General features: G+C 45.9%; 1 protein-coding gene across 3 annotated transcripts; it reads right to left on the bottom strand.

Moving 5' to 3' along the window:
• Window positions 1–1,758: 1,758 nt before the first annotated feature.
• NIT2 (nitrilase family member 2) lies at window positions 1,759–26,578 on the bottom strand. 3 transcript variants are annotated; one of them, XM_008267041.4, is made up of 10 exons: window positions 26,437–26,578; window positions 22,797–22,915; window positions 20,038–20,158; window positions 16,925–17,013; window positions 10,401–10,494; window positions 9,840–9,914; window positions 8,307–8,385; window positions 6,334–6,432; window positions 3,718–3,773; window positions 1,759–3,384 (listed from the first exon to the last, which is right to left on the bottom strand). In XM_008267041.4, exons 1-10 carry the CDS (start codon window positions 26,462–26,464, stop codon window positions 3,293–3,295), a joined length of 852 nt encoding a protein of 283 aa, XP_008265263.2. In that variant the 5' UTR covers window positions 26,465–26,578; the 3' UTR covers window positions 1,759–3,292. The 3 variants fall into 3 exon arrangements, with proteins under 3 accessions (XP_008265263.2, XP_017202644.2, XP_051675119.1); XM_017347155.3 differs by having other exon boundaries at window positions 26,135–26,519; XM_051819159.2 differs by lacking the exon at window positions 3,718–3,773 and having other exon boundaries at window positions 26,135–26,459.

The following is a 26,578-nucleotide window of genomic DNA, read 5'->3' as shown; positions in this document are numbered from 1 at the left end:
GGCTTCGGATCAGCCCAGCCCCAGCCGTGGTGGCAATCTGAGTAGTGAACCAGCGGATGAAGACTTCTCTCTGCCTTTGCCTCTCTGTAAATCTGCTTTTCAAATAAACCTTAAAAAAAAAAAAAAGCTAGAAAAGTGACAGAAAATGAAACCCAAAGCAAAGAAAAAAAATAACAATTCAATCAAACCAAATCTGTTGAGACAATCAATGGAACCAAAGCTGATTGTATAAAAAATTCAGTGATCTTGTCAGAGTATTCAAAATTATGCAACAAGACATGGAATTACCACACAGTTCTTTCAGGAAATACTTCCTAAGTCATTTTAAGAGGCAGGAAAATCTGGGAAGTAAACCGAAGATATTACAAGAAAATTATGAACCAACATCCTTCATGAACATAGATAAAAAACATTAAAAATGACAAACAAAAAGATTTATTTAAAAAGCAGAATTAATTACAGAGAATCTTTCATCTGCTGGTTCACTCCCCAAATGACCGCAATGGTCGGGCTGAGCCAGGCCAAAGCCAGGAGCCAGGAGCTTCACCTGGGTCTACCTCATGGGTGCAGAGGCCCAAGCACTTGGGCCATCTTCTGCTTTTACAGGCACATTAGCAGGGAGCTGGATCAGAAGTGGAGCAGCCAGGACTGGAACTGGTGCCTGTATGGGATGCTGGCAATGCAAGCGGCGGCTTAACCTGCTGCACCATGATGCTGGCCCTCCGAAAAAAAAATTTTTTAATGTATTTATTTGAAAGGCAGACTGACGGAAATGGAGAAACAGAATCTTCCATCTGCTGGTTCACTCCCCAAATAGCCGCCCTGGCTAGGGCTGGGCCAGACTAAAGCCAGGAGCCAGGATCTTCCCCTGGGTCTCTCACATGGGTGCAAGGGGCCCAAAGACTTGGGCCAACTTCTGTGGTTTTCCCAGACACATTAGCAGGGAACTGGTTTGGAAGTGATGCTGCAGCGTCACAGGTGGTAGCTTTACCTGTGGGCCACAACACGATGCCTTCCAAAGTTCTTAAAACAGCAAGTCAAATCCAGTGGTGTTATCTTGTTAGTCAACAAGTGGACAATAATCCAACAGTTACAGGCAAAAGATATGAGCAGATAATTCACTAAAGATACACACAGCAAAGAAGCACATGAAAACCTGCTCAGTCACTAGTAAAGTACAAATTGAAACCATAATGAAGTAAATTACATGTTCACTAAAATGGCTAAAATTGGGGGCAGTGTTGTGGCAGTGGTTAAGCTGCCGCTTCTGACACCAGGCGTCGTCATCTCATTATGGGAATGGCGGTCTGAGTCCCAGTTATTCCATCTCCAATCTCTCTGCCTGCTAATGTGCCTAGGAAGATGGTGGATGACGGCCCAAGTGCTGGGCCTCTGCCGCCCATGTGGGAGGCCTGGATGGAGTTCCTGGTTCCTGGCTGCAGTCTGGCTCAAACTTGACTGTTGTGGCCATTTGGGAAGCAAATCACTAGATGGAAGATCTTTCTCTCTCTCCCCCTACCCCCCCCCCCCCACTCCATCTTTCAGATAAATAAATAAGCAAATTTTGAAAATAGTTAAACTTCAAAAATAGTAACCACACCAAGTCTTGGTGAAGATGCAGAGCACCCGGGACTCTGAAAGACTGCTGGTAGCAATGCAGAAAGGAACACTTTGGAAAACAGTTGTGTGTGTATAGCCGGGGGTGGGTCAGTGGGTGTGTACCCTCTACCCGAGAGAAATAAAAAATCTGTATAAAATGATTCTAGATGCTTTATTGGTAATAGCTCCAAACTGGAAACAACCCAAATGTCCATAAAAGGTAAGTGGATAAACAAAGTATGGCATAGCTTTACAATGGAATACAACTCAGCAGTGAAAAGGAATGAATTACTAATACACACACAGGTAAATCTCCAAATAATTCTGAGGGAAAGAAGGCATTAAGAGGTGCATATGGCATGATCCCTTTTTACTTAATTCTAGGAAGTGCAAGTTAATCTACAGTGATGAAAGTTATCAGTGGTTACTTTGGGATAGATGAATAACCAGTGAGATTATAAAAGAGCACAAGGAAACTTTAGGGGATGGTAGCTATGTTATCTATGTGTGTTTTACCAAATTGTATACAAATTTTATCAAATTGTATACACATTTTTAAAAAGTCCTTTGTCTTTTTCACTGAGTAGATGGTGCTATTTTCCAGAAGTTAAATGCACCTGGTATCTTCACTCTTATAGCTGATGCAATGTGTACTCATGTATCTTTTGTCTGAACACTTTTTCGGTTTTATTTTCCAAAACAGTAAATGTCCATATGTCTATATAAAATATGTCTATACGTATATATAAAAGCAGTAGTGCACTATAGTAGGATTGCACCAGCTCACAAGAACCAACTGCGCACATCTATTTCCAGCTCTCTGTTGAGAGGTATCAGGCTGATAGCTTGAACTCAGCCATGGTGAAGCAGTAACATCGCAGAAATCAGCAACTGCTACTACAAGACCAGGGCTTTTTCTCAGACAGCTGGTTGTTCGAGTCCACCACCAAACTTAATGTACATATACAAAAACTCACTAGAGTCCTAAATTTTTAATTGCATTAAAATATCCAGAGACAAAAAAGAAAATCTATGGTCAGTGATTATCTGTGGAGGTAGAAAGTATTATTAAAGAGAAAAGCAAAACCAGAAAGACAAGATTTTCATATACTCAACTCTATGCTGATTCATCCTATGTTGCCTTCACCCAGTGCCACACTGGCATTCTCCTGTGGGGCTCACTGTTGACCCCGTCCTCCTCGGAAAGCAGAGGGTCCAGGTTGAATCACCAGCTCCTTCTTGAATTTGAAAGGAGGGCCTACCTCTTCCTTTTGCAAACTCCAAGAACCTATCATCTTGCTTCCCATAGCTACTCAGGGGTCGAAAGGGAGGCAAATAACAGCACCAGACCAAGGTTTCTAGACAATGGAATCCAGCTCCAACGAGTAGGATAAGAAGTTCATGACAAAATTACATTTCTATCAGGTGAACTAACCACTAGGGTTCCAAGATCTGATACTTCAAACTGCTCTGAGGCAACATAAACACGGAAGGAGCTCCTGAGCCCAGCCTTCCTCCTGCTCTCTGCAGCCAGCCTGAGTCCTTTGTAACTATTTAATATGGTGTAACTATTTAATAAAGGCTCCATCCTCTCAACAGAGCGAAAGGGATCTTCATTAAAGAATTCAACAGGGAGTTGATCGCGTTGCAGAATCATATCTTCGTGCTGCACAACATGTTGGAAATATAAATCTTAAGGCTTTTTCATCTCCACTGCATAGAGATCTGATCGCTTCTGCCTAAAAATGGGAATTTGCTGGCGTATTTCAGCCAACTTCTGCAGGTCTGTAAAAACAGAAAAGTATACTATTAATAATTTACAGCTCTTTACCAACCAGAGGGGTTTTTTAGCAAGTAACTTCATAACATTGGTCTCGTCTAGATGCACAGATGGCCTGGCACTGGCCCTGGAATAATTTCAAACCAAACCAAAACATTTCAGCCTGAACTAAAGCCCCCAGGGCATGTCCAGAGAACCAGACCCTTGAATCTCCTGGAGCATAGAGGAGGAGGGGCATGAAGGAGCCCTTCCAAGTGACTGAAGCTGCTTAGCCACGGAATCTGGCCCCAGAGCAGTGGGGATACCAGACACCTAAACTGCGTCAGGGAAAATCTTACCTATGTCTGAATACAGGATTGTTTCTTCTGTGCCAGCTTTGGCTAGGACATCTCCCCTGCAAAACAGGCAAGGAGAACGAGTGAATTCCCTGATACTGGAGCTCTGTTTGTCCTCCCCATCTCAAATGGGAAAGAACCTGAGATTTGTAATAAGAAGGCAGGGGTATAAGTCATTTAAGTAGCTTTGTAATTGTATGGCAAGTAATCTGGAATTTCCATTCCATGATGTGTAAGGTGGAAATGAAAGCTCCGTGAGGACTTAGAATATTATGGAGTGTGTTTTATGAACTTCGAACTGCTAGGAAATGGCAGCTATCCTAGCCCCATAATCATCTAGAGGTGGGGCTACTTATCCCCAGTCGGAAGCTAAGCTGTGTTCTACCCCATGAGCGTGCGTCAAGGGCAGTCTGGGTCTGCTCCTCTCGCCTGCCAGGCTGCCACCTGACCTGAGGGTGGTGAGGCTGGGCCTTGGCAGGCCCGAGAGCCCTTGCGTCTGTGATCCTTGGATCCCTGTGTTGCTGGGTTTCAGCTTCAGAGCCCAGGGAAAGATGTGAACTTGTAGGGTTGGGGTAGAAGGGGCAGATGACCCACATGCTGACAGGAGCCCCACACTAGGAGATAGCGACACTCTCACAAAAGCAGAGCGGGGCTGATCTGGAAAACTACTTCCAGGGCTTAGTCTCTTGGCTCAGAGCAGGCATTCAGATATAGTATCTAGTGAGAGGAGAGTTCTCCAAAGTAACTGACATAACAAACAACTGGACATAGTAACTGGTTCTGTTTATCAGGCAGTCACAAACAGAGGTTTGGCACAAATGAGCTATAAACCTCACCATTAATACCATTTAGCTGGATCCTTGTGTGTGTGTGTGTGTGTGTGTGTGTGTGTATGTGGTCGTTGTTGTGTCTTTTTTTTAATTCTTGGCCATTTGTCCTGGCACTTAAAATATTCCTGTCTATGCTAACTTCAGGAACCCATCCCAATGTCAACACAAGCCAAAGTGCTCCCAAGCCCTGCTAGGAAGGAAGGAAGGAAGGGAGGGAGGGAGGGAGGGAGGGAGGGGGAGGGAGAGAGAGGGAGGGGGAGGGAGGGGGAGGGAGAGGGAGGGGAGGGAGGGAGAGGGAGGGGAGGGAGGGGAGGGAGGGGAGGGAGAGGGGGGAGGGAGGGGAAGGGAGGGGAGGAAAAGAGGGGGAGGGGAGGAGGAGGGGAGGGGGAAGGGAGGGAGGAAGGAGCCCATCAGGGGATCTGGCTGTGGGGCAGCACTGCCCAGGAGGCAAAGGTAGGCCACCGACTGCAAATCTACACACAGAAACCTGAGCAAGTTTAGGGAAAACTGCAAGCCACATGAACCTTTCCAGTTCTCCCAGACCTTCCCTGCAGGAGGCTGAGACTCTCTCACAAGCTGTATCGTCCAAGGCCTCCCCGTCATGCAGGTTGAGCTTCACATTCCATAAAGTTGAAATAAAGTGCCTACATGGACCCTGAATATTTAACCCTTCTCAGTTTTTTATTTTTATTTTTTTGAAAGTCAGAGTTAGAGAGAGTGACTGACAGAGGGATCCTTTGTCTACTGTTCATTCCTCAGATGGCCCCAACAGCCAGTGCTGGACCAAGCCAAAGGCAGGAGCCAGGAACTTCCTCCAGGTCTCCCACATGGGTGGCAGGGGCCCAAGCGCTCGGGCCATCTTCTACTGCCTTTCCCAAGCCATTAGCAGGGAGATAGGTTGGAAGTGAAGCAGCCAGGACCCAAACCAGCACCCACACGGGATGCTGGTCTTGCAGGAAGCCACTTTACCCACTATGCCACAACACTGGCCCTGACCTTTCTCAGTTTTGTCACTGGTATCTTCTTCCTGAAATTGTAGAAATGCATCTGTGTGTGTGTATGCACACATGTGTGTTCAGAGAAGTGGTGTGGAATAAATCCAAGTTCTGAAGTCAAAAAGTCCTAAAGTCAAAAGTTCTGGTCACCTTATCTCTGAACTGAGCTCAATAAAGGTAAGTCCCTGCGAGTTCAAGGAGCGACCAGGTGGACCGTGTGTGTGAGGATAGGTTGTAAACTGCACGATGCAGACCGGAGCGCATGTTTACTAAGGTATGACTCTATGTGCCTCTGGGCAGATGTACACGCTGCTTTCACTGGGTGATAAAATGCTTCACCCATTTGCCAGGGACAAAGTCACGGTTTCTGTTTATGAGTCCATCCTCTCTCCTCTAATCATTATGCTGGGAGCAAAGTCTTCCCCCTGGAACTCATTCCTACCCGAAGACCAGTCAACAGCTTAAATTTTAACCACAGCTAAAAGTCTGGAGTCCTCTTTTACTAAAACCACCAGCCTATAACTGCTGCCTTATTTTCCAGATGGGATCCAAGTCTGATTGACAAAGAAAGTCACTTAGAGACTCAGAAGAGGACAAAGGCCAAGTACTCAATCAGGCGAGAAGGACAATTTCCTCCTCATCTGGCTTTCAAATGGAAACTTTTTCCCAGGGAGAGGCAATACTGGGACAGGGCAGTGGGAGGTGGGGGCAGGTGGGTCAGAGCCAAACAACCCACCTGCCCATGTTCCATCTCACAAGCACCCCCGAGCCTGTTCTCATTTCTCCACACTCACCAAGGATTCACAATGGTGCTGTGTCCCCAGGCAACATAGGAGGCTTTGTCATCCCGGGCAGGAGAGGCTGTGGCCACATACACCTGATTATCAACAGCTCTGCAGTCAATGGACAGAAAAGAGGTAAAGCATGCATTACAGATGGGTGACATTTTTCTATCCCCAAGTGCACAGATCCTTCTTTTAGAAAACAGAGCAGTGCAGATACTCCTCGACTTATGATGGGGTTAGTTCCAACAAACCCATCATAAATAGAAAACATCTTAAGTAAAAAATGCATTTAATACACGGATCAATCCAGTGTGGTAGCTTAGCACACTGCGCGCTGCAGAGCATCAGTTGTTTAGTCTAGTGACTAAACTAGTGCTGGGCTCACTGCTGTGCCCAGCATCACAACCGGGTATTGTGAGGCATGGCGCTCACCCAGGAAGGATCAAAAGTCAAAGGACAATTTTAACTGAATGTATGTTGTTTCTCCACCATTGTAAAGTGGAAGAACCGTAAGTTGTACCACTGTAATTCAGGGACTGTCTGTACTCAGATACGAGAGGAAGCCAAAGCCATGGAACCCTCTCTTCAAAAACTATCTTACTATATAAGCCAACAGTTCCCAACTGAGTGTGACTGGCACATCAGATTCGCTAGTGTCTGGAGACCTTGGTACCTAGTTGGTACAGACCAGGGATGCTGCTACACATATTACAATGCACAGAACAGCCCTCTACAACAAAGAGCCACCTAATCCAACATGCCAACAGTTCCACTGCCAAGAACTCTGGCATAAGCCACCTGTCACATAAAGGATGGCACAGCGACTCTGGTTAAAGGCAACGTGGCCAGAGAGAACAGAACAGCCTTGCTGGAGCAATACATCTTGCAGGGCTGTCTGTGGCACTTTCATGCCAACAGCTGTACTCACATCATCTCAAAATAGACAAGAATTCCAGGTATACCAGGCACAGCAACTCACCTCTCCTGGGAGCCCTCTGGCCTCACTCAACTGATCCATGCCAGTTTATCCCTGTATCTTCTAAGCTTTTCTTGCTTTTGACCGGCCTGTACATGTATTAACATGCATAGTACCATATACCTCTACCCCTCTTCTACTCTGTCACCAGTCAAATACCTCTTTCCCTTCCAATATAAATTACCATCATCTCTAAAACTGAGAGTGGTGGCTACCTCTGGGCAGAGTGAGGAGATCACCGATTGGGAAGGGAGTATTTTAAGGGGCTGGAAATGTTCTATATACACACGCGAATTCACTGACCTGCATGCTTAGAATTAGCACATTGTGTATAATGTACCTCAATTTTAAAAAAATTTACAGAAACCATCCTCTCTGACCAGCACTTCATGGTTTGTAGAGCACACTGCACGGGCACACGCAGTCCCACTCCCCTTCCCCACCCTGTGACATCACTTCTGTGATTTGCCCTTCATGACATGCCAGTGAGACTTGTGCAATGCCTGCGTTTCCAGGTCAGCAGAACGACAGCTTACAATGCGTTCTTTGGCAGAGCCTCCCCAAGGCCAGTGGGAAAGCTGTGGAGGATGGGGTAGGATAAGCACCGTCATCTGAATGGCACAGTCAGTGGGTGAGGACCACAAACCTTCCCCTACGGCTGTGAGGCTAAAAGGACCCCTGCCTTCTCCTTAGCTTCTGGGGCTTCATTTCTCCACAAAAGTTCCTGGAAACTGTCTTTTGAGAGACCAATCTATATCTAATCTCAGAAAAATTGCCCCCTTGATGCAAAGAATGCTCTTAAAAAATGCAAAAATCAGTCCCCCAAATCCTCGAGGCTGGGCTATGGCTTCCGAGAGAAGGTGCCCAGCCGCAGGAGCACTTCCTGTAGAGCCACCCTTTCCAACTGCATCTGGGTGCAGAGCAGAATTCCACTTGGGGAAGGCCGGTACTGCCCTCAAACCAGGAACCTTTGCAGAGAGAGGAAACACAGACGCTCCTTTCCTACCGGGCTCGCTGAAGTAACTCCCAGTGGGCTGGTCCAGTGGTCAAATTGAAAGCTCCAGGATACACCAACAACTGGCAGCCTTGGGGACAGAAAGACAAAGAACGACAGAGGTGAACATCAATGACACCAGTCCCTCCTATTGTTCTTTCCTTGGCAGGAGCCAAACTCAAGCTTCCCCAAGCATAAAAAGATGTCAGCCAAGTCACACAGTAGCAGCAGCATTGAAGTATAGCTCTGAGTTCCTTTAGAAACACACATATAGACACACATAGGACACGCAAGAGAAGTGCTATTGATGCCTGAGATCATAACAGGAGACTGCACTTTAAAGAAGTACAGACCTGTCAGTCACACTTCTCTCAGCACCAGATGGTCAGCTCCACATGGTCTTGGGCCATGTTTTATAATTCTTTTCCACTGAAATTAGGGGCAAATTAACTGCTTTAATGCTTTTTGATAAGGCTCAGAGACTATTAGCCCCAGAGGCCCTGCACTTCTACCTTCTACTGCACTAGCAGTCAGATTATTTGTACCCACTTCATTTTGTCAAATAACAAACTGGAATTATCCCCAGCAGTCTAGTAAGGATGTTAATATTTGTTGAGCATCACACAAGGGGCTTTATAAGTTCTCTCTCCTTAATCTTCATATCATCCTTAAAGTGAGACCCACAAGGCTCTACAGGAAAAACAAGTGATCCAATGCACCATGCCAATTATGGGGAAGAGTTAGAGCCAGACCCAGAACTTTCAACCTGGCTTGGCGCCCTTCCCAGACACTAGCACACTTCTTGCTTGGACCAAGATGTCGCTGAGTACATTTCTAGCACACCCACGTTTAAAGCTACCAAGTGGTGAGAGTTTAAAGCTACTAAGTCATGAGAGTGTAGGCCATTCCTTCGTTCCTACTGAGTTCCAGGTGAGTCTTTCCAACTCACTAATAGGAAGCACTCGAAGGATACATTAGACATTTAGGAGCAAGCCTCCTTCCTTAGCTACATTTTTTTTTAAAGAATTAGACTCATTTATTTGTTAGGAACTTATGTATATATGCATGTATGTATTTGAAAGGCAGAGGGAAAGGGAGGGAGAGACAGACACATATCCACAGAGAAAGAGATCTTCCATCTACTGGTTCACCCCCCAAACGCCCACAATAGCCAGAGCTAGGCCGGGTGGAGTCCAGGAGCCAGGAACTCAGTACTCGGCTATAATCTGCCACCTCTCAAGCACATTAGCAGGAAGCTGGGTCAGAAGTGGAGGAGCCAGGACTCAATCCAAGCACTTTAATATGGGGTGTGACCCACTGAGCTCCATCACCTGTTCCAACATGGTATGTTAAATTACAACTTCTGAAAATCCTGTCATCGATATACAACAAAAGTCCGAGAAGCTAGATGGAGGTAAAGGGGCTGGAGATAGTGAGGCTAAGATTCCTCTCCCAGCTTTTTGTACTAAAGGGTCCCATAACTCCAGAGAGACTGGCCCAGAACCAAACCTCCAAGTTACAGAACACAATTATAGCATGCCTCACCTTTCTGTGAGTAGACTTGTGCAAGCTCTGCAAAGCGTATGTCGTAGCAGATACCCAGGCCCACTCTGCAGTAAGCTGTTTCCAAACAGAAAAAATACAAATGAAAAGTCAGTGCCTCTAGCATGGTGGCAAGAAAAAGCCCCCAGGACTTAATGATCAAAAACCCTAACAGGGACAAATTAACACAGGAGGCCTGGATGAATACAATTTATAAGCTCACTTCCTACTTGGATTTCATCTCATAAAGACATTACTCATTGTAACAGAGATGAGAAAGTCATTCTGATCAAGTGCTTATTATCTAAACGAGAGATGTTCAATCATGACTTCAAAGAATACGCTGGAATACATCACAGGGACTTGTAACCAAATGAAAGAGCAAAATCATGTTAAACCAATTGGTTGTCCATTCAGCTCAACTTTCCAGATCTACTGTTTTTCTCATCTCTATCTTTCAGTCAGGTTATGTGAAAAAAGTGGGAGACAGACACATAAGAAAAAGAAAGGACTATCTGCACTTCTATTGGGATTGCTAAAAGAGGTAATTTATTTGGTACGTACGGGTGTCAAATGTGGAGAAACTATCACCAGGACTCAAAGTTTTAGATTCTTGAAATGTAATTTTCCCAGGAACATCAATGTCAAACAGGTGGATCTGCATCACAAATAAGTGATTTGGTTACCTCCTTTCCAGCAGGGTTCATGGCAGTAACAGACATGTTTGCATGAACACATAAGGGATTAGCAGCAAGTGTGTTCAAACAGCACCTCCAACCTGCCCATAATCTACCCTGCAGCTGCTGACATCTTACCAAAATGAGTCCTGCCACAGGAAACTGCAGAAATGATGCTGCCGGCCTTACAGCCCCCATTTTCTATCTGCTATGTGAATCAATGTCTAGATTTCTCATGGCAAACAATTAGTGTCTTGCTTTTTATTCAAAATAAAAGTTAAATAAAGGCTTCCCAGAATCAGAATCAAATTGAAAATTTAGCAGGAGAGGTGAAGAGTGGGTAGACATGAAATACAGGTAAAAATTTCACAAAATCAAAGCCAGCAATGTATAAAAATAATAATGCACCACTTCCAAATTGGGATTTAAGGAAAGCAAACGTGGCTAGCTTAATATTAGAAAATCAAATGATATAATTTACCACATTAGCAACACAGGAGAAAAATTATATGATCATCTAAAGAAATGCATAATGAGCATCCGATAAACTACAACTTTATATGATTTTTTTAAAAAAATATTTAATCATTAGAAAGGCAGAGTTACAAAGAGAGAAAGAGAGAGAGAGGTCTTCCATCCACTGAGTCACTCCCCAGATGGCCACATGGCCAGAGCTGTTCCAATCCGAAGCCAGGAGCCAGAAGTTTCTTCCGGGTCTTCCATATGGATGCAGGGACCCAAGGACTTGGGCCATCCTCCACTGCCTTTCCCAGGCCATAGCAGAGTTGGATTGGAAGTAGAGCAGATGGGACTCGAACTGGCACCCACATGGAACGCCAGCACTGCAGGTGGCGGCTTTACCCACTGTGCCACAGTGCCGGCCCCAACTGTTCATGATTTAAACAGCAAAATGGGAGGTGGGTGTTTGCACAGCAGTTAGGTTGCTGCTTATGATGCCCACATCCCTTACTGGAGTGCCTAGTCATGTCCTGGCCACACCACTTTCAATTCAGGTTCCTGCTAATGTACACCTGAGGGGGGAGCAGATGACGGCTCAATTACTTGGGTCCTTGCCACCTATGTGGGAGATACTGTGCAGGCATTTGGGGAGTGAACCAGCAGACAGATCATATCTCTTCATCTGTCTCTCTGCCTTTAAACGAAAACAGTTTAAAAGAGAAAAGAATTCTTTCTAGAAGAGAAATTTAAAAATCTAGGCCAGTGCCGCGGCTCACTAGGCTAATCCTCCACCTTGCGGTGCCGGCACACCGGGTTCTAGTCCCGGTCAGGGGCCCAGATTCTGTCCCGGTTGCCCCTCTTCCAGGCCAGCTCTCTGCTGTGGCCCGGGAGTGCAGTGGAGGATGGCCCAAGTGCTTGGGCCCTGCAGCCCATGGGAGACCAGGATAAGTACCTGGCTCCTGCCATCGGATCAGCGCAGTGCGCTAGCCGGTGGCGGCCTTTGGAGGGTGAACCAACGGCAAAGGAAGACCTTTCTCTCTCTCTCTCTCTCTCACTGTCCACTCTGCCTGTCAAAAAAAAAAATCCAATAAAAGGGTCTGGTGCTGTGGTACAGGGGATTAAGCTGCTGCCTGCAGCACCAGCATCCTATATGGGCACCAGTTCAAGTCTCAGCTACTCCACTTCCAATCCAGCTCTGTGCTAATGCTCCTAGGAAAGCAGTGGGTGATGCCCTAAGTTCTTGTGCCCCTGCACCCACCTGCAAGACCTGGGTGAAGCTCTTGGCCCTTGGTAGGCCTGGCCCAGCCCAGGCCATTGTGGCCACTTGAGGGGTGAACCAGCAGATGGAAGCTTGCTCGCTCTCTCTCTAACTCTTTCAAAATAAATAAATAAATACATTTTAAAAATTTGATAGAGAGTATCTGAAAAAAAAAAAAGCTAAACAAAAATCTTATGTAATGGTGAAATACTGACAGCTTTCCCTCTGGGTGGGAACATGACAAGGACAACCGCTACTCAACATTGTACCAGAGAACTGAAAGAAAGCAAGGCAAATTAAAGGAGTAAAAAGTATAAAGATAGGAAAGAAACAGTTAAATCTGTCATTCTCAGATGATATAACTGTGTATCTAGAAAACTAAGACAAAACAAAAAGAACACTGCAGGTAAGTTATTAGAATTAATGAATGGGCCGGCGCCGCGGCTCACTAGGCTAATCCTCCGCCTAGAGGTGCCAGCACACCGGGTTCTAGTCCCGGTTGGGGCGCCGGATTCTGTCCCGGTTGCCCCTCTTCCAGGCCAGCTCTCTGCTGTGGCCAGGGAGTGCAGTGGAGGATGGCCCAAGTGCTTGGGCCCTGCACCCCATGGGAGACCAGGATAAGTACCTGGCTCCTGCCACCGGATCAGCGCGGTGCGCCGGCCGCAGCGCGCCGGCCGCAGCGGCCATTGGAGGGTGAACCAACGGCAAAGGAAGACCTTTCTCTCTGTCTCTTTCTCTCACTGTCCACTCTGCCTGTCAAAAAAAAAAAAAAAAAAAAAAAGAATTAATGAATGAATTTAGCAAAATTGCTTTATGAAAGATCAATGTTTTAAAAACTAGCTGGACTTCTATATACTAGCAAGAAACTGAAACTGAAAGTATAAAAACACAAGTAAGGGGCCGGTGCTGTGGCACAGCAGGTAAAGCCGCAGCCTGCAGTGCTGGCATCCCACATGGGCGCCAGTTCATGTCCCATCTGCTCTTCTTCTGATCCAGCTCTCTGCTGTGGCCTGGGAAAGCAGTAGAGGATGGCCCAACTCCTTGGGCCCTGTACCCTCGTGGGAGATCCAGAGGAAGCTCCTGACTCCTGGTTCGGATTGGCCAAGCTCTGGCCGTTGTGGCCATTTGGAGAGTGAACCAGTAGATGGAAGACCGACTTCCCTCTCTCTTTCTCTCTCTCTGCCTCTCTGTAACTCTGCCTTTCAAATAAATAAGGCAGAGTTACAGAGAGGCAGAGAGAGAGAAAGAGAGAGGGAAGTCGGTCTTCCATCTACTGGTTCACTCTCCAAATGGCCACAACGGCCAGAGACCCTTTTTAAAAAAAAAAAAAAAAGTGAGAACTAAAAGTAACAAATGATACATAATACCATACCTAGAAAATTACAAAGAGAAAGTAAAGAAATCCTAATAAATACAGAGATGTATATCACGTTCATGAACTGGAAGTCAATACTGAAAAGATACACTTCAAAGAGTTCAGATAATAGCCCAGCCCTGGCTCTTCTTCCTGCAAAGGCAGAGTAGCTCCCATCAGACCAGCTTTCTCATGCTTCACTATGAATTCTGGACAAATTAAAATGTGTAACTATATAAAGCACTGAAGGATACTTGAAAGGAAGTCACCACATGGAAGTAGGGAATAGTACTGGGTGAATTTCCCATTTGTTTTCAGCTTTTAAAGTCACGCAGTACCCTAGTTGTGTTATAAACGGCGGTGAAAATTACCCACAATTACAATGGCTTGACAAACCAAAGCAGAGTTACATAGCAGCTGGCAGGGGGATCTTTAAAAGAAGAAATCCAAGCAGGGAGAGCCCTGTGTTTAAGTTCTATATACCAAATCTGTCCAAATCTCTGGATGAATTAAGTGTCAGTAAGGCAGCCTCCAAACTCTACTAAGGCTAAACAAGCTTAGACAGGAAAGAGTAGCGGGGTCAGTGCTGTGGCATAGCAGGTGAAGCTGTCATCTACAACGCCGGGATCCCATATGAGTCCCCATTGTTCCACTTCCAGCTCCCTCCTTATGCACCTGGGAAAGCAGTGGAAGATAGCCCAAGTGCTTGGCTCCCTGCACCCAAGTGGAAGACCCAGAAGAAGCTCCTGGCTTTGGGCTGGCCCAGCCCTGGCCACTGGGGCCATCTGGGGAGCAAACCAAAGGATGGAAGATCTCTGTCTCTCCTCTCTCTCTGTAACTCTTTGAAAAAAAATCAATAAAAATATTTTAAAAAAGAAAGAAAGAAAGAAAAGAGTAGTTACTGTGGCTGCCAATCTTGCAAAGAAGTTAAGAGTTTGGTATTTCAGCATAGCCAAATTAACTATCTGCTGGAACAAAAATATTCAATAGTTTTCAGAAAAATGTAACAGAATTCTAGAATCTTTATAATATATAATCCTAATTTACTAGACACCCAAAGAAGCAGAAACATGATCCTGAATTCAAAGAAAACGCAATCAAATGGACAGAGACCCTGACAAGACCTAAATGTGATAATTACCAAGGACTGTAAAGGAGCTATTAAAACTAAGCTCTAGGATGTAAAGAAAATGTGTTCTTAATGAACAAATAGGAAATATAAGATAAAAAATAAAAACTATAAAAAAGAACCAAATGGATATTTTAGAACTGAAAATTTCAATATCTGAATTTTTCAAAATCTCATTGGATTCATTTACAGAAGATGGAAGATGATGGAAGAAACAGCCAATAATCCTGATACACATCAGCAACTAACCAGTCCGTAAAACAAGAGAGAAAAGAGTGGGGAGGGAAAAAACCTACCAGGGCCTCAATGACTTTGGAAAATTTTTAAAAATGTAACATACAATTAAAGGCCCAGAAGAAGAGGATGAGGCAGAAAAAGTACTTAACAAAATAATATCTCAAAATTTTCCCAAGTATAAACAAAGATTTTTAAGCTTGCAGATTAAAGAAGTTGGCCGGTGCCGTGGCTCAATAGGCTAATCCTCCGCCTTGCGGCGCCGGCACACCAGGTTCTAGTCCCGGTCGGGGCACTAGATTCTGTCCCGGTTGCCCCTCTTCCAGGCCAGCTCTCTGCTGTGGCCAGGGAGTGCAGTGGAGGATGGCCCAAGTGGTTTGGTCCTGCACCCCATGGGAGACCAGGATAAGTACCTGGCTCCTGCCATGGGATCAGCGCATTGCGCCGGCCACAGCGCACTGGCCGCGGCAGCGATTGGAGGGTGAACCAATGGCAAAGGAAGACCTTTCTCTCTCTCTCTCTCTCACTGTCCACTCTGTCAAAAAAAAAAAAAAAAAAAAAAAAAAAAAAACCAGAAAACAAACAAAAAAACAACTTCTAAGAGGGAAAAAAACCTATCAACCTGGAATTCTATTTTGGCAAAAATATCATTCAAGAATGAAAGCAAAGTAAATATTCATAAACAAAAACTAGCAGCTAGCAGCAGATCCTGACCACAAAAATGCTACAGGAGGTTTTTCTGCCTGAAGGAAAAGTCAACAAAGAGAACTAGGATCTTCAGGAAGAAAAGAAAAACATCAGAAGTGGTAAACATTTGAGTAAGCAGATTTATTTTTCTTCTTAATTTGTGTAAAAGAATATGACAAATAAAAAATTACTGCTATGTAATACTGATAACATTTGTAATGGAATACATAAGACAAGTATAAGATAAAGAACAGGAGGTGGGAAATGAACCTATGCAATGTAATGTTCTTAAATTTTGTATGAAGCAATGACAATATTACCCAGACTGTGGCAAGTTAAAGATGCATATTATAATTCCCAGGGCAACAATTTAAAAGAAAATAAAGCAATTAATAGGTATATTTAAATGGAATTCCAAAAATATTCAGTTACTCCAAAAGAATGCCGAAAAGGATAAAAGAATAAAGTACTTACATATCTAAATCTAACCACATCGGCCGGCACCGTGGCTCACTAGGCTAATCCTCCGCCTTGTGGCGTCGGCACACCGGGTTCTAGTCCCGGTCGGGGAGCCGGATTCTGTCCCGGTTGCCCCTCTTCCAGGCCAGCTCTCTGCTGTGGCCCGGGAGTGCAGTGGAGGATGGCCCAAGTGCTTGGGCCTTGCACCCTATGGGAGACCAGGATAAGTACCTGGCTTCTACCACGGATCAGTGCGGTGCGCCGGCCGCAGCGCGCCGGCCGTGGCGGCCATTGGAGGGTGAAACAATGGCAAAAGGAAGACCTTTCTCTCTGTCTCTCTCTCTCTCTCTCTCTCTCACTGTCCACTCTGCCTGTCAAAAAAAAAAAAAAAATTAACAATAAAAAAATTTAAAAAAAATTAAATCTAACCGCATCAATAATTACTTTAAATATAAATTAACCACTCCAGTTAAAAGCAGAAATTGTCAAAATGAATAAAAAGTAAGACTGAAATATATGCTGTCTGCAAGATAAATATAAAGACAATATAGGTTTAAAAACAATAATAAGAATCCTGGAGTAAAAATGTCAACTCTCTCGAAATTAGTCTCTGCATATTCAATAAAATCCTAATTAAATTCATGTGGGTTGTTCCTTTGCAGAAATTGACAGGGTGAGCCTAAAATTTATGTAAAAAATGCAAATGGCCAAATATAGCCACTTGTGCCAGTAAGATAAAAGGCTGACGTTACCATGCACTACATAAGGAGAGGGATCGGGGACTTCAGAGCCAACTTTTGCCAGGTGAGACTTGCTACATTCCCTACTTACCTTCCTGTGCTTCACCAGCAACGTTCCATCAGGCCCAAACACAGCACAGGTGTTATACAATTTCCCAGCATCTTCTTCAGGGATGGAGCCTTTTATTGAGAGAAGAAATGTACAGGCACACAAAACATTGAGAAGAAAAAAGAACACAGCAGTTCTTCTTGTGACGACTGAATAAATGTTTGAATAATTGTCATGTGTGTAACAAAAAAATGTACTATCTTCCAAGGGTTTCTTAATGTTTGTTCTTAAAAATGATCTTTCAGAGAAAAACTTCAGAGTGCAGATGGGGTATAATCAGGTCAGATGCTGGGACAAGTGTTGTGCCACAGTTGCTTAAGCTACCGCCTGCAACGCTGACATCCCATATCACAATACGGGTTCCAGTGCCAGCAGCTCTGCTTCCAATCCAATTCCCTGCTAATGCACCTGGAAAAGCAGCAGACGAGGACTCAAATACTTGGGTCCCTGCCACCCATGTGGGACACCTGGATGGAGTTTCGGGCTCCTAGCTTTAGCGTGGCCTGGCCCTGCCCATTGCAGACATTTGGGGAGGGAACCAATGGGTGGACATGTTCTCTTGCTTGCTCTGTCTCTCCCTCTTCCTCCCTGTCTCACTCTGTCACTCTGCCTCTTAAATAAACAAAATAAATCTTTTAAAAAAATTAGGTCAGGGGCCGGCACTGTGGTATAGTAGGTTAAGCCTCTGCCTGCAGCGCCAACACCCTATATGGACACCAGTTTATGTCCTGGCTGCTCCTCTTCCACTTCAACTCTCTGCCTATGGCCCGGGAAAGCAGTGGAAAGCTTCCCAAGTGCTTGGGCCCCTGCACCTCTTCTTCGGGAGAACCCGAAGAAGCTCCTGGCCCCTGGCTTTGGATCAGCTAAGCTCCAGCCATTGCAGCCATTTGGGGAGTGAACCAGTGGGTGGGGAGACCTTTCTCTCTGTCTCTCCCTCTCTCTGTAGCTGTACCTTTCAAATACATAAGTAAAAATCTTAAAAAAAAAAAAAAAAAAAAACACAAGGCCGGCGCCACGGCTCAATAGACTAATCCTCCGCCTTGCAGCACCGGCACACCAGGTTCTAGTCCTGATCGGGGCGCCAGGTTCTGTCCCGGTTGCCCCTCTTCCAGGCCAGCTCTCTGCTGTGGCCAGGGAGTGCAGTGGAGGATGGCCCAGGTGCTTGGGCCCTGCACCCCATGGGAGATCAGGAGAAGCACCTGGCTCCTGGCTTCGGATCGGCGCGGTGCACTGGCCACAGCGCGCCGGCCGCGGCGGCCATTAGAGGGTGAACCAACGGCAAAGGAAGACCTTTCTCTCTCTCTCACTGTCCACTCTGCCTGTCAAAAAAAAACCAAACAAACTAGGTCAGATGCCAAAGACAGGTTTAACAAATAACCAGCTGTTCCTGAAATTGAGCCATGATCTTGAGCAACACTTAATCTGTAACATTAGTGCAAAATCAAGAATTGCCTGTTGCTCAACTTAAATTCACTACAACAAAACTGTATCCCAGAAGTCCCCAGAATGAGAATGTTAAATCACAAGCCCTCCCACCATAGAGTGCAGTTCCACCTCTAGGTTTCTGCTTTGCCTTCATTTCCCCACGTCAATCATTTCTAAATCCTTAATATTTCAGAATACAGAATTAAGTGTACCTATAGAACACTTCTACTGTGCTTAGTTTTTATTTAAGCAAATAAAACATTTTAAAATCTATTTCAAAAGCACAAATATAAAACTACTTTCATGTGTCATCTATGAAAATGTTTTTTCAATTCCATAGTAGTATAATAAAGGACAGAAACAATTAATCTTTCCACATTTCTACCTGCCCCTACCCCTACTCTTTCTCGAGGGAGAATTGTCACTGTCAGTTTGGTGAATGTACTTCTACAGATGGGTCAGCGTGGTCCAGCCCTGGCTATTGCAGTCATCCGGGGAGTGAACCAGGAGATGGAAGATCTCTCTCTCTCTCTGTCACTCTTTCAAATAAATAAATAAATAGATAAATCTAAAAAACAAAAACGTTCATGAATACTGGAATTAGAAGATCAGTTTCTTTGGGTGCAAAGAAATTTTGAAATTCATGTGTACAGGGGTGTTCCAAAAGTTCATGGCAAATATGTATTCTGAAAAGATTATTCATGGATTTCAAAACTGTTCTGCACCAAAATAAATGTTATCTTTTAACTCCCCTTTCATGAGGTTTTTAAGGTACCCTCGTATACCCACGTACAAAAATACAGTCATCACATGGTATCTGCAGATTGGTTCTGAAGAGACCAAATTCCACATATGCTCAAGCCCTTTATATAAAATGTGTAGTATTTGCATAGAACATAGGCACATCCTCCGAGGTGCCTTAAACCATCTCTACGTTACTTGTAACATCTAATACCATGTTAATGTTCTATAAATAGTTGTATTGTTTAGGAAGTATAAGAAATAAATTCTGGGGGCTGGCACTGTGGCACAGTGGGTTAATGCCCCGGCACCTTATATGGGCACCGGTTCGAGACCTGGCTGCTCCATTTCCAATCCAGCTCTCTGCTATGGCCTGGGATAGCAGTAGAAGATGCCCCAAGTCCTTGGGCCCCTGCAGCCATGTGGGAGACCCGGAAGAAGCTCTCGGCTTCAGATCGGCACATCTCCGGCTGTTGCGGCCAATTAGGGAGTGAACCATCGGATGGAAGACCTCTCTCTCTCTCTCTCTCTCTCTCTGCATCTTCTCCCTCCATATAACTCTAACTTGCAAATAAAATATAAAAATCTTAAAAAAAAAGAAAAAGAAATTAATTCTGTACAGATGCAATTCTTCCCCCCAAATCTTTTCAATCCACAGTTGGCTGAGCTGCAGATGCAGAAGCTGTAGATATGGCAGGCCAACTGCCTTCCTCTGTGTGGAGGACTAACATGAATGGGAAAACTGTTCACATTATATTGAACTTCCTTTTTTTGCACTTAACAGTATGTCTTGAAGATATTTCCACCTGACTATATATTGATCTACTTCATTCTTTTCAACAGCTGAATTGTGTTTCATAGTTTAAATGTAACAACAAAAATCATTCAATCATTTTTAATGTTCAGACCATTCGCAAACAGGAAGTTACCTCCAATGAGATATATGCTGCATTCCTTTGCTACTTCAGAAAGCCTTCGTGTGGATTCACCAGGAATTTTCTCTGCATATTCAGGAAAATAATCTGTGCCATATGGAGAATTAAAGCATTCCTAGAATAACGATGGCAGAGAAAACGGAAAAAGAATACTGAAACACCTAACCCATTGTAAAGTTCTGCTTTAAGAAGGTAGAGCTGCTGCTTCCAGCTCTACTACCACTTGAAGGGATAAAACAGAGCTAAGGGGACAGGAGCTGTGGTGCAGCAGGTAGAGCTGCCATCTGCAACACTGGCAACCCGTATAGGCTCTTGTTTGAGTCCTGGCTGCTCCACTTCTGATCCAGCTCCCTGCTAATGTGCCTGGGAAAGCAGTGGAGGATGGCCCAAGTGTTTGGGCCCTGCACCCACTTGGGAGACCCAGAAGAGGCTCTTGACTCCTGACTTAGGTCTGGCCTAGTCCTGGCTGTTGCGGCCATTTGGGGAGTGAACAAGCAGATGGAAGATCTCTCTCCCTGTAACTCTGCCTTTCAAATAAATAAATCTACCTTTAAAAAATACCCACATAGCTAAGAAAAATACTGATATCCCTAGAATAAAGAGCCTGTACCCACAGTTAGGACTAGGCAACCACCCCATGGGAGGCTAGAAGATACAGGTGACCCTGGCGGAGGCTAGATTTGGCTCCAGTCTGTAGGAGTACAATGAGTTCCCCACCGTGGGCATCTAAGCTACACGACAGAAAGGGCCTACTCACATGACTCTCAGCATTAGTATTAATCCATGAGCTCGAAATTCCATGATTTTTACAACTTATTTATTAGAGAAACAGAGAGAGAGGGAGAGAGGAGAGAGGAGAGAGGAGAGAGGAGAGAGGAGAGAGAAGAGAGAAGAGAGAAGAGAGAAGAGAGAAGAGAGAAGACAGAGTTCCTCTGTGCTGGTTCACTCCTTAAATGCCTGGAAGCTGGGGTTGAGCAGACTGAAGCTGAGGGCAGGGAACACAACCCAGGTCTCCCACGTGAGTGGCAGGGACTCAGTTACTTGAGTTATCACCAGTGCCTCCCAGGATCTACATCAGCAGGAAACTGGAATCAGGAGTCAGAGGCAGGTATCAGATTCAGTTACTCAGACACTGGATGGGCATCATAAGCAGTATCTTAATCATTACACCGTTTGCTTGCCCTTCAGAATTATAGTATTAATTTACTATGTAAAGCAATAAAGTCCATGTATGAAAAAAGCAGAAAAAGCTTTGAAAGCCACAGAAGTTCAAGTTACTAGCAAGATGAACTGTTTCAAAATTCCAGCCCTATCATTTTGATTCTAGGAAGTCTCTTACCCACTTGGAGTGTTTGCCTTCCATAGCTCTCTGACATATCAGAAAACAAATGGCAAAAATCAGTAAACTTCAGCTATAATTGACTCCATCTGTATTTAATGAGATCACCCATGTAACAGGCTCTGTGCTAGGGAACTTAAGCCAAGATCACCAGCTTGTACAAGATGCTTGTTAACCAGTCAGTGAAGTAGGCATATATAGAATTCAGGTATTCATTCCACTCCTGGGCTTTATTCCAAGACAGAGTCCCATGACTGGCACCATAAGGAAGACTGGATTAACATTAAGATCTCATGCTCCCATCTATAGATTCCTGTGACTGGCTAGAGCCTGACTAAAACTACATGATGGACCTGAAAAACCCCCAATCAAGACAGGGTATGCAAAGGGCTGCCTCCTCTCCACAGCAAGGAGGAAGGGGTGCCATATGGAATAATTCCTCCCACTGATCCCCGTAAGGCATGTGGAAAAGTACCTGTTATCCGGAGCTAACTCTGTACCTGCTGACAAACCAATGTGGTGTAACTGTCAGTCGGTTCTTTGTTCAAGAACTAACCTATGACAAGAGATCCTGAGTCCTACTGGCTTCAAGACACCCCAGGCTTCCTAAATGTTCAATTAAGTCTTCCAAAAGACTAAATTACATGAGGAACAAAGTAGGTATCCACGCACTGTGTATTGTAGCTTAAGTCCTTCAATGTCGCTCCCCCTCTTCGTGGAGGAACGACACAGGACCCTGCGCTGTTCTTTTGTCTGCTCGGCCCTCCCCGGGTTTGCTGCTGGTTTTTCCCGGGTTGGCTACTGTCCCTTCCACCTCCGTGGAAGGGCGGTTCCCCCTGGCCACTTTCCCCACTTCCGCAGGGGAGCGGCACACCGCCGGCCGGCTCTCTCGGGGGCTGCACAGGTGTTCCCCTTAGATGTTCCTGGTGCATGCCGTCTCTCTCCTCCTTTATAGTCCTCCTCTGCCAATCCCAACTCGGCTGCCCACACGCCGAGTACGCTGCTCTCCTCCAATCAGGAGCAGGTCCTACAGTTTATTGGCTGAACTGGAGGCAGCTGCGTAGAAGCTGTTTTCTTCTCTCCCAGCGCCATATTGTGGGAGAGCAGATGCATAGAATAAGTCTTAATTCCAGTAACTTAGTCTAGTCCGAGTTGCTCCCAGTTGCTCCCCACACTTCAATGTACTAGGAACCTGGTTGCCTCATCTGAACAGAACAGACGATGCTAAATTCAAGACCTAGACTCATGTTGACACATCTCCCCTTGCTAAGGTCATCTTCCAGAAAAACATGAACAATCTTGAGCTCCAAAGGGTAGTGCTGAATCCAAAGACTCAAGAGGACAACTAGAGCTAGCAAACACTATCCTTCTGAGTCCACAGTGTCCAGGAAGGGATGGGGGACTCCACACTTACCGGCAGAGAGACTACCTTCGCTCCTTGTGTTGCTGCCTCTCGGACAAGGCTACAAGCTCGAGTGACATTGTCTGATTTGACGGAAGAAACTTGAAGCTGGATAAGGGCCAAGCGGAAAGCTGAGGACAAGGACAAAAGTAAAGAGTTGTCAGAACGTGATTTCAGACAGAGCCATGGTTCTCAAATAGAGAGCAATTTTGTTTCCCATGGGACATTTGGAAACAGCTGGAGGTTTTGGACAAGTATTGATCATCACAGCTCATGATGTGCTACTGGTATCTAATGGATAGAAACCAGGCATGCAGCTAAAGAGTCTGCAATGCACAAAACAGCCCTCCCCAACAAAAAGGCTTGGAAGCCTTGAGATAGAGCATCACCCACAGGCAAAGCCCCATGCCAGGCACAAGATTCTTGAGGGCTAGGCAGGTCCATTCTTACTATGTAGTGTGGGAAATGAAATGAGAACATGGCTTGAAGTAAAAACACTGGATTTCAATATGGTCCTGTCCCATGATCTTGGGTCTCCTACTCACCCCTAATCTAGACACCACCTAGTGCCAAAAGTCTAATCCCTGAGCTGTTCACCCACTGTGAACTCAGGACAGTGGGCCCATGGGAAGGGGAGATCCCTGTCTCAACTTCCCCACCACTGCCTGGGACTCAGCAAATCCATCCAGCTGCTGATGGAGCAGAAATCTGGTAGTGGTGCCTAATTACAGTGTGTCCCTAGGCAGTTAACAAAGTTCATTCCTTCCTTAAATAGTAGTTTCGCCCCTGTATTTGCTCTTCCTATATACTTCGCAGTTCCCTTTTGCCTCCTACAGAAACCATCGTTAATCAATTAGCAATGCTTTACATACAATTTCCCCTTTCAAGGTACTGGTGTGGTTTCTGGGTCCTGCCTGGAGCCTGCTAAGTGCACAGTTCTTGCTCGCACAATTATTAGTAATGGCCCTAATGCCTGACCTCGACCTGTGGTCCAAAGTCTGGATATCACAGCAACACAGCTAGATTTCTGGGGTCTCCGTTAACAGTGCAGATGTCTCCAGGAGAGAAAACGCTGACAAACCCTGCCCTTTTATAAAGATCTCTTTAGGGTTAAGTCCAAAAGTAGGAAAATTCAGATGTCCCCCTCTGTGGTCTATTTTAAATACAGCGAGACAAGCCAAACTTCCCCCTGAATACAGGATCTGAATGAAAACTAAAACAAAAGCTGGGATTACTTTGAAGCAAAGAGATCCTGGAGCTGTGACCAGAACACCACACAAACCCACTAAAAGTCTCCCCCAGAACTCAGAAGCTGGGCTTCGTCTCTGAGGGAGAGAACAGAAAGCTCACCATGGCTGTGAGGATGGGGCTCCCCTTTCCTACCCACAAGGGCAGGGGTCCAGATCCAAGTGTGGGACTGCCCAACCTTCTGCAAAACACCTGCTGCACAGAGGTCCCGCAGCAGGGCACCTCCCACAGGGGAGCTCCTCCATGCTGAGGATCAGATATGAAACAGCCCCCTTCGGAAAAAAAATAACTGAAACTTAACTACACTCAAGTTGAGAATAAGCAAGTGTTCTTGCAGTTAAGACGTACGGTGGATGACCGGACCCAGCTCAGCATCCCACACTTCTTATCAGGAAGCTGCAAGACCCCATCTAGCCATGGCTGGCTTGAGCAGCCTGCACACAGCCAGATGGTACCCTCACCCTCATCCTTCTCATGCAGAGAAACCAAGACCAACCCCTCATTACAGTCAGATCTCCATCCTCAGATGAACATGGAATGCACACAACATATACGGTAACTCACAGAGCAGGTGTGCTGGCTCCTTTTAGTGTTTGCATTTATCTATTTTTTCATTTTTATTTCCATTTTTTATTTGAAAGAGAGAGACAGAGATCTTCCATTTGCTATTTCACTCCCAATAGGTCCACAACAGCCAGGAGCCCTTAACTCAATCCAGGTCTCCCACATGGGTGGCAGGGATCCAAGTACTCCAGCCAACACATGCTGCCTCCCAGGGCGGGCATTGGCAGGAAGCTGGATCAGAAGTCCAGAGCCAGGATTCTAACCAGGTACTCTGATACGGAATGTGAGCATCCCAAGCAACGTCAATCACTGTGCCAAATGCCCACCGTTCATACTCCCTATTAAATAACCCTTCTTGAACTCTCCATAAACTTAACATGGATAATTTCCCTAGAAACACGCTCTACGAAATCTGTAACTTCTGCCTGTTTAGGGAGCCTGGTACTAGGTTGCAAGGCAATCTTGCTCCTGGCTTGGCCAACCAATTATATTCTTCTCTGCTTACACTTCAAATCGTTATCTGCATGCTTCCATTGGCATACAAGCTAGACAAGAACCTCAGGTTTTCAATTCTGATTACAATTCTCTTCATTTGTAAAATAAGACACAATGGCTGTCAAGGTCCCGGGATAGGCTAACACTCTTCTTAATGTAACATTGGGACTTACCAAGGCAGGGTGGACTAAGTGGTTAAGATGCCTGTGTCCAGCCGGCGCCGCGGCACAATAGGCTAATCCTCCGCCTAGCGGCGCCGGCACACCGGGTTCTAGTCCCGGTTGGGGCGCCGGATTCTGTCCCGGTTGCCCCTCTTCCAGGCCAGCCCTCTGCTGTGGCCAGGGAGTGCAGTAGAGGATGGCCCAGGTGCTTGGGCCCTGCACCCCATGGGAGACCAGGAAAAGCACCTGGCTCCTAGCTCCTGCCATTGGATCAGCGCGGTGCGCCGACCGCAGCGCGCCGACCGCGGCGGCCATTGGAGGGTGAACCAACGGCAAAGGAAGACCTTTCTCTCTGTCTCTCTCTCTCACTGTCCACTCTGCCTATCAAAAAAAAAAAAAAAAAAAAAAAAGATGCCTGTGTCCTATATGGGAAAGCCTGGTTCCATACTACCTGTGGGCTCCTCTCCAGCTTCCTCCCAATGCACCCTGGGAAGTAACAGGTGATAGATCAAGCCATTGAGTCCTTGTCACCCACGTGGGAGATCTGCATTGAGTTCCTACAGATATTTGGGAAGTGAACCAGGGGTTGGGGTATCTCTCTCTCCCCCTAAATAATAATAAACATTAAAAATAATAATAATAATAAACATTAAAAAACTGTTCTAACCAAGGGGGTCAAAAAGACTAGAACGCTATGGGATAACATTTTTCCCCCCACACATAAACGTCTGTGAAGTATCATTAACACCAATTTACAGACGAGGAACTTAGAGGCAGAGGGGAAGCTGCACAAAGTCACCGGACAAAATAACTGGCACAGCAACCTCTCAAGCCAAACTCCGGAGCAGGACAGTGAGCTGGAAAGGAAGTCCCCCGGGGCACCTTCTTGGTCTGTTCTTGGGAGGAAGGCCATGAACTGGCGCGTACGGGCCTCCGATTTCCAACACCTCCCTCAACCCACACGCCGAGAACCGCAAGTCCCCAGGCCCGGTAATCTCGCGCCGCTGCCGGTCCGGAAGCAACTCAGGTCGCCGGAGCCCGGAGGACAATCGCGTCCGGGCAGGCCGCAGGCGCGGCGGGGACGATGAGACTGAAGGAGGAGGCGGCTGTTTGTCCACCGACGCCGCGCCAAAGCCTCCTCACTGTCGCGAGCTTGAGCGGCCACGCCAGGCCGCGCCACTTACTGGCCATGGCTTTCCCGAGAAGCACCATTGGCGGCAGGAGCGCCAGCAAAGCGCGCCGGTCGGAGCCGTAGCTGCGCGCGCACACAGCGGGACCACGCGCGCCGCGTAGGGGGCGGAGCCCGCGTCCAAGCCCCGCCCCCGG

Source organism: Oryctolagus cuniculus, chromosome 4 (genome assembly GCF_964237555.1).
Source record: "Oryctolagus cuniculus chromosome 4, mOryCun1.1, whole genome shotgun sequence".
NCBI lineage: Eukaryota > Metazoa > Chordata > Mammalia > Lagomorpha > Leporidae > Oryctolagus > Oryctolagus cuniculus.
The sequence above is the reverse complement of the archived record's forward strand: the minus strand, read 5'-3'. Positions and strand labels throughout refer to the sequence as shown.

Bases quoted from the DNA above. Each gene is read 5' to 3' on its own strand.
- NIT2 (XM_017347155.3), bottom strand. From the start codon at position 26,165: ATGGCCTTCCTCCCAAGAACAGACCAAGAAG. The intron at 9,915-10,400 runs GTACGTACCAAA...GTTTGGAAACAG, and splicing joins TTTCTCCACATTTGACACCC to CTTACTGCAGAGTGGGCCTG. The intron at 3,774-6,333 runs GTGAGTGTGGAG...CCTGTTTTGCAG, and splicing joins AGCACCATTGTGAATCCTTG to GGGAGATGTCCTAGCCAAAG.